This window comes from Lathamus discolor, chromosome 20 (assembly GCF_037157495.1).
Source record: "Lathamus discolor isolate bLatDis1 chromosome 20, bLatDis1.hap1, whole genome shotgun sequence".
NCBI lineage: Eukaryota > Metazoa > Chordata > Aves > Psittaciformes > Psittacidae > Lathamus > Lathamus discolor.
The window spans coordinates 739,537-754,417 of record NC_088903.1 but is presented as its reverse complement, the minus strand read 5'-3'; the positions used below and the strand labels follow the sequence as shown (position 1 = coordinate 754,417).

At 48.3% G+C, this 14,881-nt stretch overlaps 1 protein-coding gene across 4 annotated transcripts in view; it reads left to right on the top strand.

Moving 5' to 3' along the window:
- The first annotated feature begins 2,774 nt into the window (after positions 1 to 2,774).
- The window catches only part of MAP3K3 (mitogen-activated protein kinase kinase kinase 3), a 38,550-nt gene continuing 26,443 nt past the window's right edge, over positions 2,775 to 14,881 (top strand). For 3 of the 4 annotated variants that reach the window (XR_010616782.1, XM_065699372.1, XM_065699370.1), the window contains exons 1-4: positions 2,775 to 3,026; positions 9,379 to 9,500; positions 9,813 to 9,902; positions 13,049 to 13,089. Coding sequence is in view for 3 of the 4 variants with exons in the window: in XM_065699372.1 (XP_065555444.1) it covers positions 3,023 to 3,026; positions 9,379 to 9,500; positions 9,813 to 9,902; positions 13,049 to 13,089 (257 nt within the window). In the remaining variant the exon portion in view is untranslated. The remainder of the gene's footprint in view (positions 3,027 to 9,378; positions 9,501 to 9,812; positions 9,903 to 13,048; positions 13,090 to 14,881) is intronic. The other variant, XM_065699371.1, reaches the window with a different exon arrangement.

Below are 14,881 nucleotides of genomic sequence, written 5' to 3'. Positions count from 1 at the left end.
GTTCTTCAATATGAGGGTGCTGAGGCGCTGGCACAGGGTGCCCAGAGAAGCTGTGGCTGCCCCATCCCTGGCAGTGCTCAAGGCCAGGTTGGATACAGGGGCTTGGAGCAAGCTGCTTTAGGGGAAGGCGTCCGTCCCCGTGGCAGGGGCTGGAGCTGGATGAGCTTTAAGGTCCCTTCCAACCCAAACAGTTCCATGATGAGGTTTGATAGGTGGGTGAAGCAATGAACTGTTAAGAATAAATCACTCTATTTTCAATTTCACAAAGGAGAGGCAAAAAGCTTCAGTGCAATCCAGACACCCTGGGCAGTTGGAGATGGAAAGAACATGTTTTACCAGTGTGGCTGTCATCCTTCCATCTGCTGGGAGCTCCTGCTCACTGTCACAAGCTGTCTGACACCCTTTGGACTCACGTAAACCAAGCTTCTACACAAGGGAAGTGCAGTCAGTCTCATTCAGCAGGACTTCAGCTGAGAATGGTATGTGCAAACTGGAAGACAGGCAAAAATCCCAGCTGGTGAGGTGACAATGGAGTGTTTTGCATCAGGGCTGGTGCGGTGGGGAATTAATACCGAGTTCCTCCAGTTCTGGTCCCACGAGTAATCTCACTTAAAGCCTTTTTCTAATGACCTTGGCACAAAAAGCGAGTGTGATAATTAAATGTGGTGCTGAACAAAAATGGAATATCTTAGAGGATCGATGCCTTTGAAGAGTGAGAAATAAGAGATGAGATGAGAGATGCAGCAGCAGAAAGTGCAAGGCTGTGATTTTAGCCAGAAGGAGAAAACTGTGAAGGATGCTGAGAGTTTTCGTGTGTCTTAGAAATGAGTGAGGAAAAGAAGCTGGGATTTAGTAGTTGGTAAAGGATAGTGATGAGCCACTGTGAAGCTGGGAAAAAGCATGGAGAACAGTTGGTCCAAGAGCAGCTCTGTGTGCTGTCATACAAGAGAGAGGAATTCAGACTGGAACAGGAGGGAAAAACCTGCTCTAGTGGAAGGTGTCCCTGCCTGTGGCAGGGGCTGGAACTGGATGAACTTTAAGGTCCCTTCAACCCAAACGAGTCTGGGATCCTCTGATTATGAAGAGAGAGTGAATTACTTGGTATTACAATGACATGATTATCTTGATGTACTTAAAGAGTAAGTACCAGAGAAAAAGGAAGGATTATTTAAGTAAAAGGATAATCTTGACATGAAAACAAATGGCTGTAAACTGGCCACAAAAATGGGATTGAATACTCAGGAAAGCTGCAAATACTTTTCTAGCATCAGAGCAATAAGCCAGCATTTAAAAAAAGAGAAGCTGAAGTCAAAACACTATCAGCATCAGTCTGGTTTGGGAATTTCAAGCTGGAATCTCTGTAAGTTGTCTAGTCCAGCCCTCTGCTCGAAGCAGGCCACCTTCAGTGTTCAGTTGTTGGCTGTGTCCACAGCTGCTTGCTCTAGAGAGACCACATCCTTTGATCTAAGTATTGCATTACACATCTTTGTGGCTACCTACTATGACATTGTGAGATCTTGTTATTATCCCATGTACTCAGTGAGATCACAGATAGTGTTGTCATGCTTTGGCCAAGTCCCAACTTCCTCCTGCTCTGTGGGCTTTGGATTCCTGCACTTGCCCACCCTTTTGAGCCATTTCCAATCTAGCGTTCTTCTTTGTGTGCCTTACCCAGTCGATGTAACCTCTTTGCCATTGCAGCTGCACTGCCCATGAGCAAAACCCACTTAAAACCTAATGCACTTGCTGCTATAGATGGTTGCCAGCTTGAAGAGCAGCTGCTAAAACATCTGCTGGAGGTGGGTTTCCCAGCCGCAGGGTGCCTATTGCAACGCCAGGGAAGGAGGGCTGTGCTTCTCTATGAGAAACCAGACTGCTGCTGTCCCTTTGGCAGCAAAGATGCTGTAACAACCTCATACAGCGGGGGACCTGTGGTGGCAACAGGATCTTTTATTGGAGGAGCTGGTAGAGGTAACATCTCTTGCCATGGGCGCTGGGTGATGCTCTGGGTTATTGTCTCACTCTTTACTTTTGAAACCAAAAGACTCCTGCTTTCAGTGTCTTTTGGGCTTTTTAACTCTCTTGGGTTTGGGGTTTTGGTTGGGGTTTGGTTAGTACTTTCCCCATCTTAAAACAAAGTGGTTTTAAAGCAACAATTAAGCTCTACTTAGGAGAGCAAAACAACGGGGTCAGTGTGCACAGGGTGCATTTCCTCCTCCTGGCCGCTTTGTCCACCCAGAACAGTGGCTTAGGGGAGACCCGGTTCTGGGCTGCACAGGGCGCTCATGTTTGAGAACAGGTAGGGAAGGACGAGACGGTCGGACGTGCCCGGTTGCGGGTGACAGACGGGGATGTTGCTGGTTCTTGCCAAGAGGGGCAAGAGCGGGCGGGCTCTAGGACCCGGGCGGGCTCTAGGACCCGGGCGGGCTCTAGGACCCGGGCGGGCTCTAGGACCCGGGCGGGCTCTAGGACCCGGGCGGGCTCTAGGACCCGGGCGGGCTCTAGGACCCGGGCGTCACTTTGATTGGCAGCAGGCTGAGGGCCGGCTCTGGGCTGCCCCCACCTATTGGCAGGCGGGAGGGCGGGGCTAACCCGCGAGCGAAACGGGCCCCTGTCATTGGCGGGCGTCTCGGCGGGCGTCGCGGCTGTTCGCAAGCCCATTGGCCTGGCCGCGTGTCTCGTTGGCGCGGATTGGCGGGCGGCGGCGGGTCGGCCCCTGTGATTGGCAGGAGGTGGCGGGTGCGCGGCGGCCGCCGAGCGGTTTGTTTTGCTCGCGGCCCGGGCTCCCTGTGGCGGCGGCGGCGGGGAGCGACCGGCAGCGGCCGAGCCCCCGCGCACAGCGCGCTCCGCCGCCGCGGCGGCCCCTGGACGGAGCGCGGCCGCCGGAAGCAGGCGGCGGCGCGGGCCTGGGAATGTGGCGGCCGCTCTGAGCCCTCCCCTTCGGCCCGGCCGCCATGGAGCCGCGGCGGTGACAGCCCCGCACCTCAGCGCGCCGCCGCCCGCCGGCCCGCCGCCCGCCGCCATGGGTGAGAGCCGCGGGGGGGCGGAGGGGAAGGGGGGGGGCAGCGAGCCGGGGGGCAGGGGGCGGCCCGCGGCCTTGGCTCGTCCGTCGGGATGCGGCCTGCGGCGGGGCCGGGCCCGTGTCTCCGCGGCCCCGGTGGGTGCAGAGCGCAGTGGCGGAGGCCGCCAGCTGTGGGTATCGGGCGGGAGCCTCGCACCGGCGCTGCAGCCGTGGGGCAGGGCGCGGGGTGAAGGGGGTTTGCAGCCTCCAGCATCGGGGGAGGTTTTCCTGCGGTGTTAATTGCACCCTGAGAGAGTCAGAGTGGGGTTTCTCTATGAGGCTGCCATTGAGTTCTCGTTGACCACGCTTAACCCAATCGGTAATGCGTAGAAGCAAGCAGAGGATTCAGAGGAGCCCTGTTTCAGGAGTAAAACGTTGCTATCAGATGTTGCCGTGGGTGAATGGAGTGATTAATTCTGTTGCCCGATATACCCCACAGAAAGAGCTGCTTGGGGAGGGCTTTTTGAGTTATCTGGATCCCTTTTCAGTTTAAAGAAGGCTCTGCTGTGCTAGAATGAAGAATATAATTGCTCTAAAGCAGGACTTACTCCTGTTTGCATGTTGGTAAGGGACTTGCTGCTGGTGTCCTTAATGGTTCTGCCTGGCTTTATGGGTTACAACTTCAATGTTTCTTCCCTACAACCGAGCTTTCAGAGACTGGCCTTCCTCAGTCTGTGTCTATAGTTCTTATGCCGTCAATCCATAAAACATTGGGCTGCTCAAAGCAAAAGTCCACCAACTTCATCTCCTTTGTGTTTGCAAGTGCAACAAGTACACCCAGATCCATCAGTAGGCTTCTCCCTTGGAAAGCGCTGGATCTGCGTCCCCTCTAAAGCAACCAGATGGTACAGAAGCTCAGAATAGTTGAGAAGGAAGAGGCTGGATTTCCATGGAAGTGTTTTCCAGCTGCAAGCACATGACTCCTGCTAGGAAAGGTCTGAATTCATTAAGCATTGTGATCAGATAGATGAATAATACTGCATAAGAAGCTGGATTGCACTTGGCTTCTCTCCCATCTTGTTTTCCATCAGCTGGGCAAAAAGCCCCCAGGATGTTGAGCAGCGGGATCTTGCAGTTTGTCGTCACTCCTTCAGTGCAGCTCTAGGTCACTGGGAGCAGTTCCCTGTCTCCTTGCTGCAGGGGTTGTGATTGAGGTTTATTTCCCTACAGAGAGCTCCTTTGGCAGCATTTAAAGCACAGCCGCTTCTGAGTCCAAGAAATCCATCTCTGGGCAGCGGAGGGGAGTGCGGCGCTCGCTGCGCCGCAGGCCCGGAGTCGTTCCCTCGATCCGCTCTCTTTTCCTGCCTGTGTCACTTCCTTCCCTTGGCTCTCACATGCACCCAGAGCTGAGCTCCCAGCTCCTGGCTTCACAGCAGCAGTGACACGGGAAGCAGGGCTCAGCCTCCGGGTTAGGAGCAGCTTAAATCCCAGCCTTTCTGTTTAGTCGGGGGTGAGGAGAGGAACCCCAAATACAGAAGATGTAGAAGCTCTGCTTTTTCTTTGAAGCCCACAAACCAGCTCACTTGTGATATGCTAATGATGGAGCAGAACAGTGCTGTGTGACCACTGAGACTGGCCACTCCAAGTGAAACCTTTTCCAAGGCTTTTATTTCAGAGCTTTAAGGTAGACTCGGTTTATGTGCCTCTCTTGAGGAATTTCCTCATTGCCCCTGGCTCTGCTGATCACCTGCACCACCAACTTCACTGTCGGGGCAGGAGAGAACACACGCACTTGCTCATGTCTTTCATTTAAACCAGTGTGGCATCATGTCCTTTCCAACCCCAATCATTGTGATTCTGTGTCTGCTATGCTCCTGCTGTCTAAAGGAGCATCCTGCATTAGAGGGGTGCACAGACTTCCTGCTTTCACCCATGTGAAGATGCTTTTACTCTGTGATTTCAGAGCTGTTTCCATCTCTGCCCCAGCAGATACGCCGACTTGCTCAGACCTGGTGTAAGCCAGGCATTAGCTCTATGCAGAGGAGCAGCTTTCTTTGTGAGGAGCAGCTCCCTTTTATCGATGTTATAAAGATCTTGGAGTGTAGTTTTTCAAACATGAAAAGCATTTCCTGGACAACATCTCTCCCGCACAAAGCAGAGCTGTGTTTCCCAGACTTACTGGAGACCAAGGGAAACAGGGGTTCTCAGTGCACTGCAGGAGTTGCTGGGGTTTCAGCTGGGAGGGCTTTTGCATTGTGTGATTAATGGGATGCTGCTGCACGTGCTGCTTTAAAGTCAGCCTATGGAAATCCTCTGTTTTGATGGAAAAACAGTGCTTGTGCTTCTCAACATTCAATCCATCCCAGCACTGTCCTAACTGGAAGTGTCTTCTTTCCCTGCACTAGCTCAGATCAATATTTGACCTTTCTTTTATGTTTTTAAAAGGTAAATACTCCATCATTTGCTATCTCACCACCATAGGGTTGAATTACAGAAGGTGTGTTTTGGTGCCAGAGAGCCAGTAGCTCAGTGTAAGACTATTATAACACGTATAACCATGTAAGACTCAAATTCACCTGAAACTGTTCCACCAGCCTCCGACAGTGCCATAAGTACGTCTTTGCATGGACCCACGTCAGGTTTCAGCATCAGCACTTGTCTGCAGAGGAATCTGAGCTCACAGGGGTGAGATGCAGAACTGGCAGTGCCCTGACTGGGGTTTAGATGCTCCCCAAGTGGTTTCATGTCTTAGTGTGTTAGAAATGATAATAAATATGCTAAGTGGAGGCCACAGAGGGCTGGAGCAGCTCTGCTCTGGAGCCAGACTGAGAGAGCTGGTCTGGGGCAGCCTGGAGAAGAGAAGGCTCCTGAAGGGGAGACCGTAGAGCAGCTCCAGTGCCTAAAGGGGCTGCAGGAAACCTGGAGAGGGGCTTTGGGCAAGGGGAACGACTTTAACCTGCCAGAGGGGAGATGATGCAGCCCAGGACACGGTTGGCTTTCTGGGCTGCGAGCACCCAGGCTTTGGGATCCAGCACCTGTAGCCAGCCATTGCGTTGCAAGCACTGATCTTTATTCCTGTGTGATGTTCTAGTACTGCTTAGATGTGAATTCTTATCCATATTCTGTGATTAACTTGATTTCTTGTCAGGAGTGCTTAGTTATACACTGCTTTCAGAGCTGTTTTGCTTCTTGCCCAAAGGAACACTGCCAAGACAAGCTCTTCTTCATCCTCCTGGTATCTGGCCAAACCCAAACTACACTGTAGTGGAAAACTTGTATCCCAGCTCTTCACAGCATGTTTTGGGTGGTAGGCACTCCCGGGATATGCCAGGCCATGGTTTCTTGTCTCTGCTGGGTGACTCCAAAGCTATGCTTAATATCAAACCAGATTAAAGACTAAGTCAGTCGGAACCACTCCAGCAAGGTAAAATGTTAAGCATTCCAATAGAAAGTTGGAAACAAAGAAGAAAGTTGTGCTGTTGGTTACCTGGAACTTTCACTTTATTCACAACCCTGGTTTCCCGTTTTCCTCCCACAAGGGGTTACTTAGTGCTGAGATAGATCCCAGCAATTATTTCCTTTGGCTGACGTGCTTTTCAAACAGCAACCTCTTGCTTTGGTTGTGTTACTTACACCCGTTGCTTCTTCTCCATGCCATTGGAATTCCAAGGAGCTCTCTCCCTTCCCCACTGCCACAATGTACTTATTGTCTCCTCTGGCTTGTCTTGGACAGCAGAGCTTTGGTGGGTTTTGATTTTGCTTCTTAATCTTTTGAAGTAACTTTCTTTTCTCTGCTCAGCTTTCTCTTTGTAGAGTTTTACTCTAATTAACACCTGCAAAGGCATTGGGAGACTCTTTCCATTCCCCTCTGTCATCTGGGCTGGGTGTGATGTTTCTGGTAGCACATGGTGAAGTCCATAGTGGAAGCAGCTCTGCTCTAGTGTTTGATACTCTCAGGTTGCTAAAGCAGAATCTCTGGGCAGAAGCTATCAGTTGTGAGCTTCAGTTCTAACTGAAGTTTTAGATGATGCCCCCTTACAAATAGGTGTATTTTCCCCCCTTTTTGCTCCTAAATTTTGGTAGCCTTCACTCCTGATTATTCTTCTGGGCATACTCGGAGCTGATCTAATCACTGCTTCCAATTTCATGCCTAAATTATGCTTCAGTATCAGGAATAATTTCAGTGGATGTAAGGAAAGAATGCTTTATCCCTGAAACCTGTTGAGGCTTGATATGTGAGACACAAGCCCAGGAGTGAAAATGAACATGAGCCAGCTTCAGTGTGCGCTTGCAGCCCACAAAGCCAACCGTATCCTGGGCTGCATCAAAAGGAGCGTGACGAGCAGGTCGAAGGAGGTGATCCTGCCCCTCTGCTCTGCTCTGGAGCATTGTGTGCAGTTCTGGTGTCCTCAACATAAAAAGGACATGGAACTGTTGCAACAAGTCCACAGGAGGCCACAAGGATGATCAGGGGACTGGAGCACCTCCTGTATGAAGATAGGCTGAGAAAGTTGGGGCTGTTCAGCCTGGAGAAGAGAAGGCTGCGTGGAGACCTCAGAGCAGCCTTCCAGTACCTGAAGGGGGCCTATAGGGATGCTGGGGAGAGACTCTTCGTCAGGGACTGTAGTGACAGGACAAGGGGTAACGGGTTAAAACTTAAACAGGGGAAGTTTAAATTGGATATAAGGAGGAAATTCTTTCCTGTTAGGGTGGTGAGGCACTGGAATGGGTTGCCCAGGGAGGTTGTGAATGTTCCGTCCCTGGCAGTGTTCAAGGCCAGGTTGGATGAAGCCTTGGGTAGGATGGTTTAGTGTGATGTGTCCCTGCCAATGGCAGGGGGGTTGGAACTGGATGATCTTAAGGCCCTTTCCAACCCAAACTGTTCTATGTTTCTATGAGTCCAGTGAGCACTGTGTCCAGCTCTGGGGCAGCAACACAGGAGGGACATGGAGCTGTTAGGAAGAAGTCCAGAGGAGGCCATGGAGATGCTGCGAGGACTAGGGAAATGGTCTGCTCTGGAGCCAGGCTGAGAGAGCTGGGCTGGGTCAGCCTGAAGAAGAGAAGGCTCCTGAAGGGGAGACCTTAGAGCAGCTCCAGTGCCTAAAGGGGCTGCAGGAAACCTGGAGAGGGGCTTTGGGCAAGGGCCTGTAGGGACAGGCCAAGGGGAATGGCTTGAACCTGCCCGAGGGGAGACTGAGCTGAGCTCTTAGGCAGAAGCTCTTCCCTGTGAGGGTGCTGAGGCGCTGGCACAGGGTGCCCAGAGAAGCTGTGGCTGCCCCATCCCTGGCAGTGCTCAAGGCCAGGTTGGACACAGGGGCTTGGAGCAAGCTGCTCCAGTGGAAGTGGTCCCTGCCCGTGGCAGGGGTTGGAGCTGGATGAGCTTTAAGTTCCCTTCACCCCAAACCAGTCTGGGATTTTATGTGTGTACCAGCAGCAGGTCCTTAGCAATCACAGCGGATGTGCTGTGTTACGCTGGTATTTCACTGGTATCAGTCGTATTCTGATCCAAACCTCATGTGTCAACTTCTTCTACCTTTTGCAGTATGGAGGAATTTAGGATTGTTGTGTTTGCAAAACCAACAGATTCTTTTCAGTAGCTTTTAGACACCTGGAAGAACACTTTAAATTGGTTACATCAGGAATCGGAGCTTCGGAAAGTCATTTGCAGTTGGTCGGATGCCTAAGTGTGGTTTTTGTTGTCCTGCCTTTGCAAGAAGCCTTGAACTGAACCTGCTGTCCTGCCAGCAGCAGTGTTCTCAATGCTCTGCAATTCAGGTCTGTTCAGTAGGTCTTGAAGTCTCATGAAATGGTCTGAGCTTTGTTCCATCAGCTTGTTATGGGGGCAGAGAGGAATGCGTTGGGGAAACCAATGCAAGTGGTTTTGTGTTCAGGGATATTCGAAGGTGACTTTGTCCAGATTCTCTTTTCTTCTCTCCTGGCTGTGGTTTGTTCCATTAGGGAGCAAGAATTCTGAATTAACAGGATATAAAATTAGAAAGAACAGATTCTTCCCAGGTTTTCCTTGGCAGAAGCACATCAGTTTGCTCTTCCGAAATGCCCTCTGATGATCTAACACATCTGTCCAAGTTGTGCTGCTGGTTGTGAAGCTGTCAGAACAGAACTAGGGGTTGGGAAGATTTATTCTAACCCTTACTATGACCACATCCTTTTGTGACATTGGACAGGTGACTTAAATGTCATCTGTCTGTTTACTACTTCATGATGTGAGGTTAAGTTTGGGCTTTGAACGACTAAATGAAATTCCAGTGTATTTGTATCCTGAAAAGGATTGTCTTTCTATGAGCCAGCAGAAAACAAGTGCACATGTGTTATAGTTGATACTTGCTACTTGCAAATAAAATTCTTGCGCATCACAGATGAACAAGAGGCCTTGAAATCCATCATGAAGGACCTGGTAGCACTCCAGATGAGCCGACGGCACAGACTGACTGGATATGATACCATGAAGAACAAAGACACTGCTCACTCCAACAAACAGGTAAGAAGCCACTTGGTGAGTCCTTAAAACCGTTATGTGGAGGTGGAAGGGACAGAGTAGTTTAAGAGTGGGTCTGTTACCTGTGGTCTGTTGTGGGTTTTGCCAGCCAGGGCATCACCAGTGGGTTAGCTCCCTGTTCTTGCTCTGGCCATTTTGCCAACTTGGTAGCTCTTTACTTTATATTCTGCCTTTCACCCCCACCCATGTTTTTGGTGGGGTTTGGTCTGTGGAGATTAGCTGAAAGGTTTTCCAAGTGGTTTTCTGGTTTCATGATCATATTTGCCATTTTCTTTTTAATGCCATCTATTAAAGAAGAAACACAATGCCAGCAGTCCACCCGTCCTGGGCAGCCCTGCAATCACCACCCAGTGTGCCTCTGCAGTGGAAGAAAAGAAAATCCCGGTAAGAAAACTGGTTTCCACTTCAATATTAGCAATTTTGAGGAGCATGTTTGGAAGTTGTGTGCAGCGACCTGTATGGAATTCATTTAAGCAGGTGTGGAAGGCCAGGAAAGCTTTCCTTTCCTCATTCTGCCATGATGTAGCAGTATGATGCACTTTTCATTATAGTGAAAGTAATACTTCCAACTCAAAGCAGGGAATTGAAAAGCTTCATGATGAAAAGGAATCAAGGATTTCCTATTCAGGATTTCCATTTCTGATGCTAACGGAAGTCACTGCAGGTTAAAGCTGCAGAAAGCAGTCGGTTGGATAATGAACTAATGCTGGTCTCATCTTCACATGACTCGGGCTGCATGTGAATGCAGAATGAAGATCCTGGTAAAAGGTCATTCAACTGAAGTTGATCCAAGAAGAGCAGTGAAAAGGATTATCCAAAAGGACTGGCTCTAGTGGAACTGTACTAAACCTGGAGTGAAAAAGGAAACCGCTATTTGCAGGTGGATAAACAGAGGCAGTGCCTTTAATGGGGAAGATTCACTGGAGTTACCCATCATATGTCACATGAGGACAGGAATGAAACTCATTTATTTGGGTATGGGGATGTGAAGTCCATTTTTCCAAAAGAAACACTTTTTCCAAGGTAGTAAGTGCAGGGTCAGTGCTTTAAAGTCTCTCTTAAGTTCATCCAACATTGCTAGAGACTCTTTTTATAGAGAAAACTATTGCATTGGCTTTCTGGTAGCAAGAAAGGACAGGATAGTATTGCTCCATCAGTATATGCTGCGTGTCATCTGAGTGAAACACTTCAATGCAGAAGCAACAATTTCAGTCAAGACTTGTTTGTCCCTTACTGTGTGAGTTAAATCAAGTTCCTGGCAGTTAGACTAATGTTACTTAACAGGGGAAGTTGCCTGTATTAGTAAAGTAACTCTTTCCAGGTTTATTCATATTACAGACTTAAGCTTTTTGGAGCAGGCTTTAAAGTTCATGTCTGTCTCTTCCTTATGCTTTGTCTGCTCATAATCTCCTTGTTCAGCTGGGAGCTGGGATTTCCTTGAATGTGCCGGACAAATCCATAGATGGAGGAGTACAAAATCCTTTCCAAATCACTTTGAAACATAAATTCAGTGATGTCTTGAATCAAACTCTGTAATCATCAGCTATGATACAGCACCACAGAACTGCAATGCCAAAGTACTAAACTTGGGTTTGTTTTTTTATTCATCTCTTAGCATAGTTTATGCAAGTTGCTTTAAAAAATGGCTTATACAGGTGGTAGGTTCACTGCTTTCAAAGGACACCAAAAGCACTTGATGTTTAGCTCCTCCAAGTTCCTTCTGAAACGTAAAAGCCAAGATCACTTTGAACACCTTTTCTTAGACACAAATGGCCAACGTCTGATCCTTTTGGAAGAAACACAGGGAGAAAGATGCCATATTCCAACGCCCCCGCCTTCCCTTTGTTACAGATTACAGCATTGAAAGCACGCAGTGGAGTTGAGAAAGGTATTTCAGTTTCCTTAGGTACCTTGGGTTGAAGAAAGGTTTCCAAAGAGCCTTGATTTCCTGCAAATCTGAATATAAAGGGATCATTCCTATATCCTTTTTGTGCAAGAAACAACTGTTCTATCGATGGCTGACTGACTGGTGGGCATCTTTTAGTTCTTTATTCTTATGCTGTCTGTTGCATTTTTATCTTTACTATTCAGTTAAAAGCAGCTCTCTTTCTCTTCCCACATTGGAGAAGAAGTGTTTGCTAAACCTCTGTGTACATCCCCTGCCGATGAGTGTTGCTCTAATAGGGAAGCTCATTTCTCATGCTCAGTTCTGTAGCCAGGGTGCTGCTGCAGGAATACCGTGTACTCATGGTGATTGCATGGGTCCCTTTGAACTGCATTCTTGACCACTGGGCCTGCCAGATACTTCCTCCAGCTAAAGAGCATTTCCTGGCCCCATTTTTTTGAAGTTCCTCGATGTATGATTGCCTATTGTCTGAGGCTTTCACAGATGGCTTAATCTATTCCAATCACATAAATTGTGCAGCAGGAATGATGGAGTCGTATCAGAGCAGCTTTTTTACCCTTTTATTTTTATCTTTGTGACCTAAATTGGGATTTGAACTTTGATTTCCAGAGTTGACAGTTCAGAGCGTTGGCTTTTCCATGCCACAGAGCATCTTTGGAGTGAGGTGCACAGGTTGCATGGTCAGTGCTTATAACCAGCTGCCAGATATGGATGATGACCCCTTTGAACTTTAATAGTTAACTTCTTTGTAACTTCAGAGTTTGGAGTTTCCGGGGCTGCATTTCTGCAAAAGCAGAGATTTAATCTATGTTTTAAGAATAAAGAATGCAGCACGTTCCCTGGATCTCTCTCTTTTTTCCCATAGAAGAAAACATGGTTGCTTTGAGAATGCACAAAGAAAATTGGCTTCAGTTCAGATGAATACACAGTTGGAATCTAGTTCTGATTTTTGCCATCCAGTATAAAATATAGATTAGGTTTCCCTATAGTTCATCTGTTTAATTCAAATTACAGCTTAATTTTAGCATAGAATCATGGAATGATTTGAGTTGGAAGGGAACTTAAAGCTCATCCAGTTCCAACCCGTGCCACGGGCAGGGACCCCTTCCACTGGAGCAGCTTGCTCCAAGCCCCTGTGTCCAACCTGGCCTTGAGCACTGCCAGGGATGGGGCAGCCACAGCTTCTCTGGGCACCCTGTGCCAGCGCCTCAGCACCCTCACAGGGAAGAACTTCCTCCTTATATCCAACCTGATTTTCCCCTGTTTAAACTCATTCACCCTTGTTCTGTCACTGCAGTCCCTGATGCCGGCCCTTTTAGGCAATGGGAGCTGCTCTAAGGTCTTCCCTTAAGGAGCCTTCTCTTCTCCAGGCTGATTTTACTCCTTTCTTTCTCTTTCTCCTTTGGTAATTTCTCCATTCCTCATGGTGTCAGCCAGCCCACAGTCTGCTTCTATGGAGAGAGTTATCAGACTTGTTGTGTCTTGGTTAGCCTTTTGAGGAGGTGATGCCAACAACTATCACAAATTGCCCTGCTTTGTGTTTTGGCTTTAAGATCGTATTCTGATCCATTTGCGTGCTATTATGTGTGCATTGTGAACTAACCTTTTGTTCTTTCTCCTGCAGAATGATGTAAGGATCAAGTTTGAACACAATGGGGAAAGACGGTAAGTCTGTCTTCACTACTCATCCTTTGCCTTGTAGCATAATTTAGTCATCAATAATTTAGGTTCAGTCTGGTTTTGGCTTCATTTTCCTTATTCCTGCATGGAAAACTCACACTAAGGGCCATAGCAAACAGGCCATACACAACTTGGTGTGTCACACAATGCTTTGATTTATTTCCACAAGAGCTATTTGTGAATTGCAGTAACATTAAAAAGCTGATAGCCTTATTTCAGATATGTTCTCTTTCGGTTTCATTTAATTAAAGCCAAATGAAACTGATCAAATTAGTGGCATTCTTTTCTAGTTTCTCACTTCCTGATGACCTCTCACTATCACTGTTCTGCTGTGGCTGAGCAACACATACACCAAAGGAAGATTATTTCTTCTTATGTGCTGCTTTTCACAGACATCCTATGGGAATCCTTTGGTTTCTCCCATCCTAGATACTACTTTCAATATTGAAGTAGGTCACGCTCCACAATAGATGCCAATTTAATGTTGATAGTACAACAGTGCAAGTTGTACGTAGTGATTCTCATAGCCCATTGCTATCAAAGGTCACTGCCTGAGCTGCTTAAGCTCTTCCTCAAGTATCCTTCTTTGTCAAATGTAGGTAGTTTTTTGTTGGCAAAGCAGGCAGTGAGAATAAGTTGTGAAGTTTTCCTCTATCATTGAACAGTTTCAGCCACCAAAGTCTCAGGTGGTGAATTCTGCCTCCAAAAAAAACCTTTGGTTTTTGGTGCTCAAGGAGAAATTTTCAAAGCAACCCTAGCTGGAAGGTGCTGCCACCTTTGTCAGCCGGATCTGTTCAGCACTCTCTTGTATCAAAGGCATTGTGTGCCCTGCAGAGAAGGATTTTGGGGTGTTGGTTGATGAGAAATTGGACACGAGCCAGCTTCAGTGTGCGCTTGAGCCCAGAAACCACCCGTGTGCAGGGCTGCATTAAAAGGAGCATGAGCAGCAGGTCGAGGGAGGGGATTCCGCCACTCTGCTCTGCCCTGGTGAGACCCCACTTGCAGCACTGTGTGCAGTTCTGGTGTCCTCAGCGTAAGAAATACATGGAGCTGTTGGAGCAAGTCCAGAGGAGGCCACAAGGATGATCAGGGGCTGGAGCACCTCCCATATGAAGACAGGCTGAGAACATTGGTGCTGTTCAGGCTGGAGAAGAGAAGCTGCGTGGAGACCTCAGAGCAGCTTCCAGTGTCTGAATGCAGCTACAAGGATGCTGGAGAGGAGCTCTTCATTAGGGACTGCAGTGATAAGACAAGGGGTGATGGGTTCAAACTGAATCAGGGGGAGTTCAGGTTGTATATAAGGAAGAAGTTCTTTACTGTGAGGGTGGTGAGGCACTGGAATGGGTTGCCCAAGGAGTTGTGAATGCTCCATCCCTGGCAGTGTTCAGAGCCAGGTTGGATGAAGTCTTGGGTGACCTGGTTTAGTGTGGGGTTGGAAACAGATGATCTTAAGGTCCTTTCCAACCCAAACCGTTCTAGGATTCCATGACTACAGCAGAGCACTGTGTGATGTGTCACAACTTCTTGTGCTACCATGTTAGAACAAGGGAACTCGGAAGCAAAATCTTGTCACTGCAGTGCTGTCATCTTGCCTGTCTGCTGCCTGAGTGCTTTTCAGATGGCACAGAGGGAAAAGAAGGGGTGGGCTTTTTTCTGAAGTAACATTAAAATGAAAAGGTTGATTGTGTGCTAGTCTAATTATGCAGTGACCCTCGCCTGAATTCCCCATTCCCAAAGTGGTATGCAGTTACAGACAGCGAGCTTGCACTGAGAATGT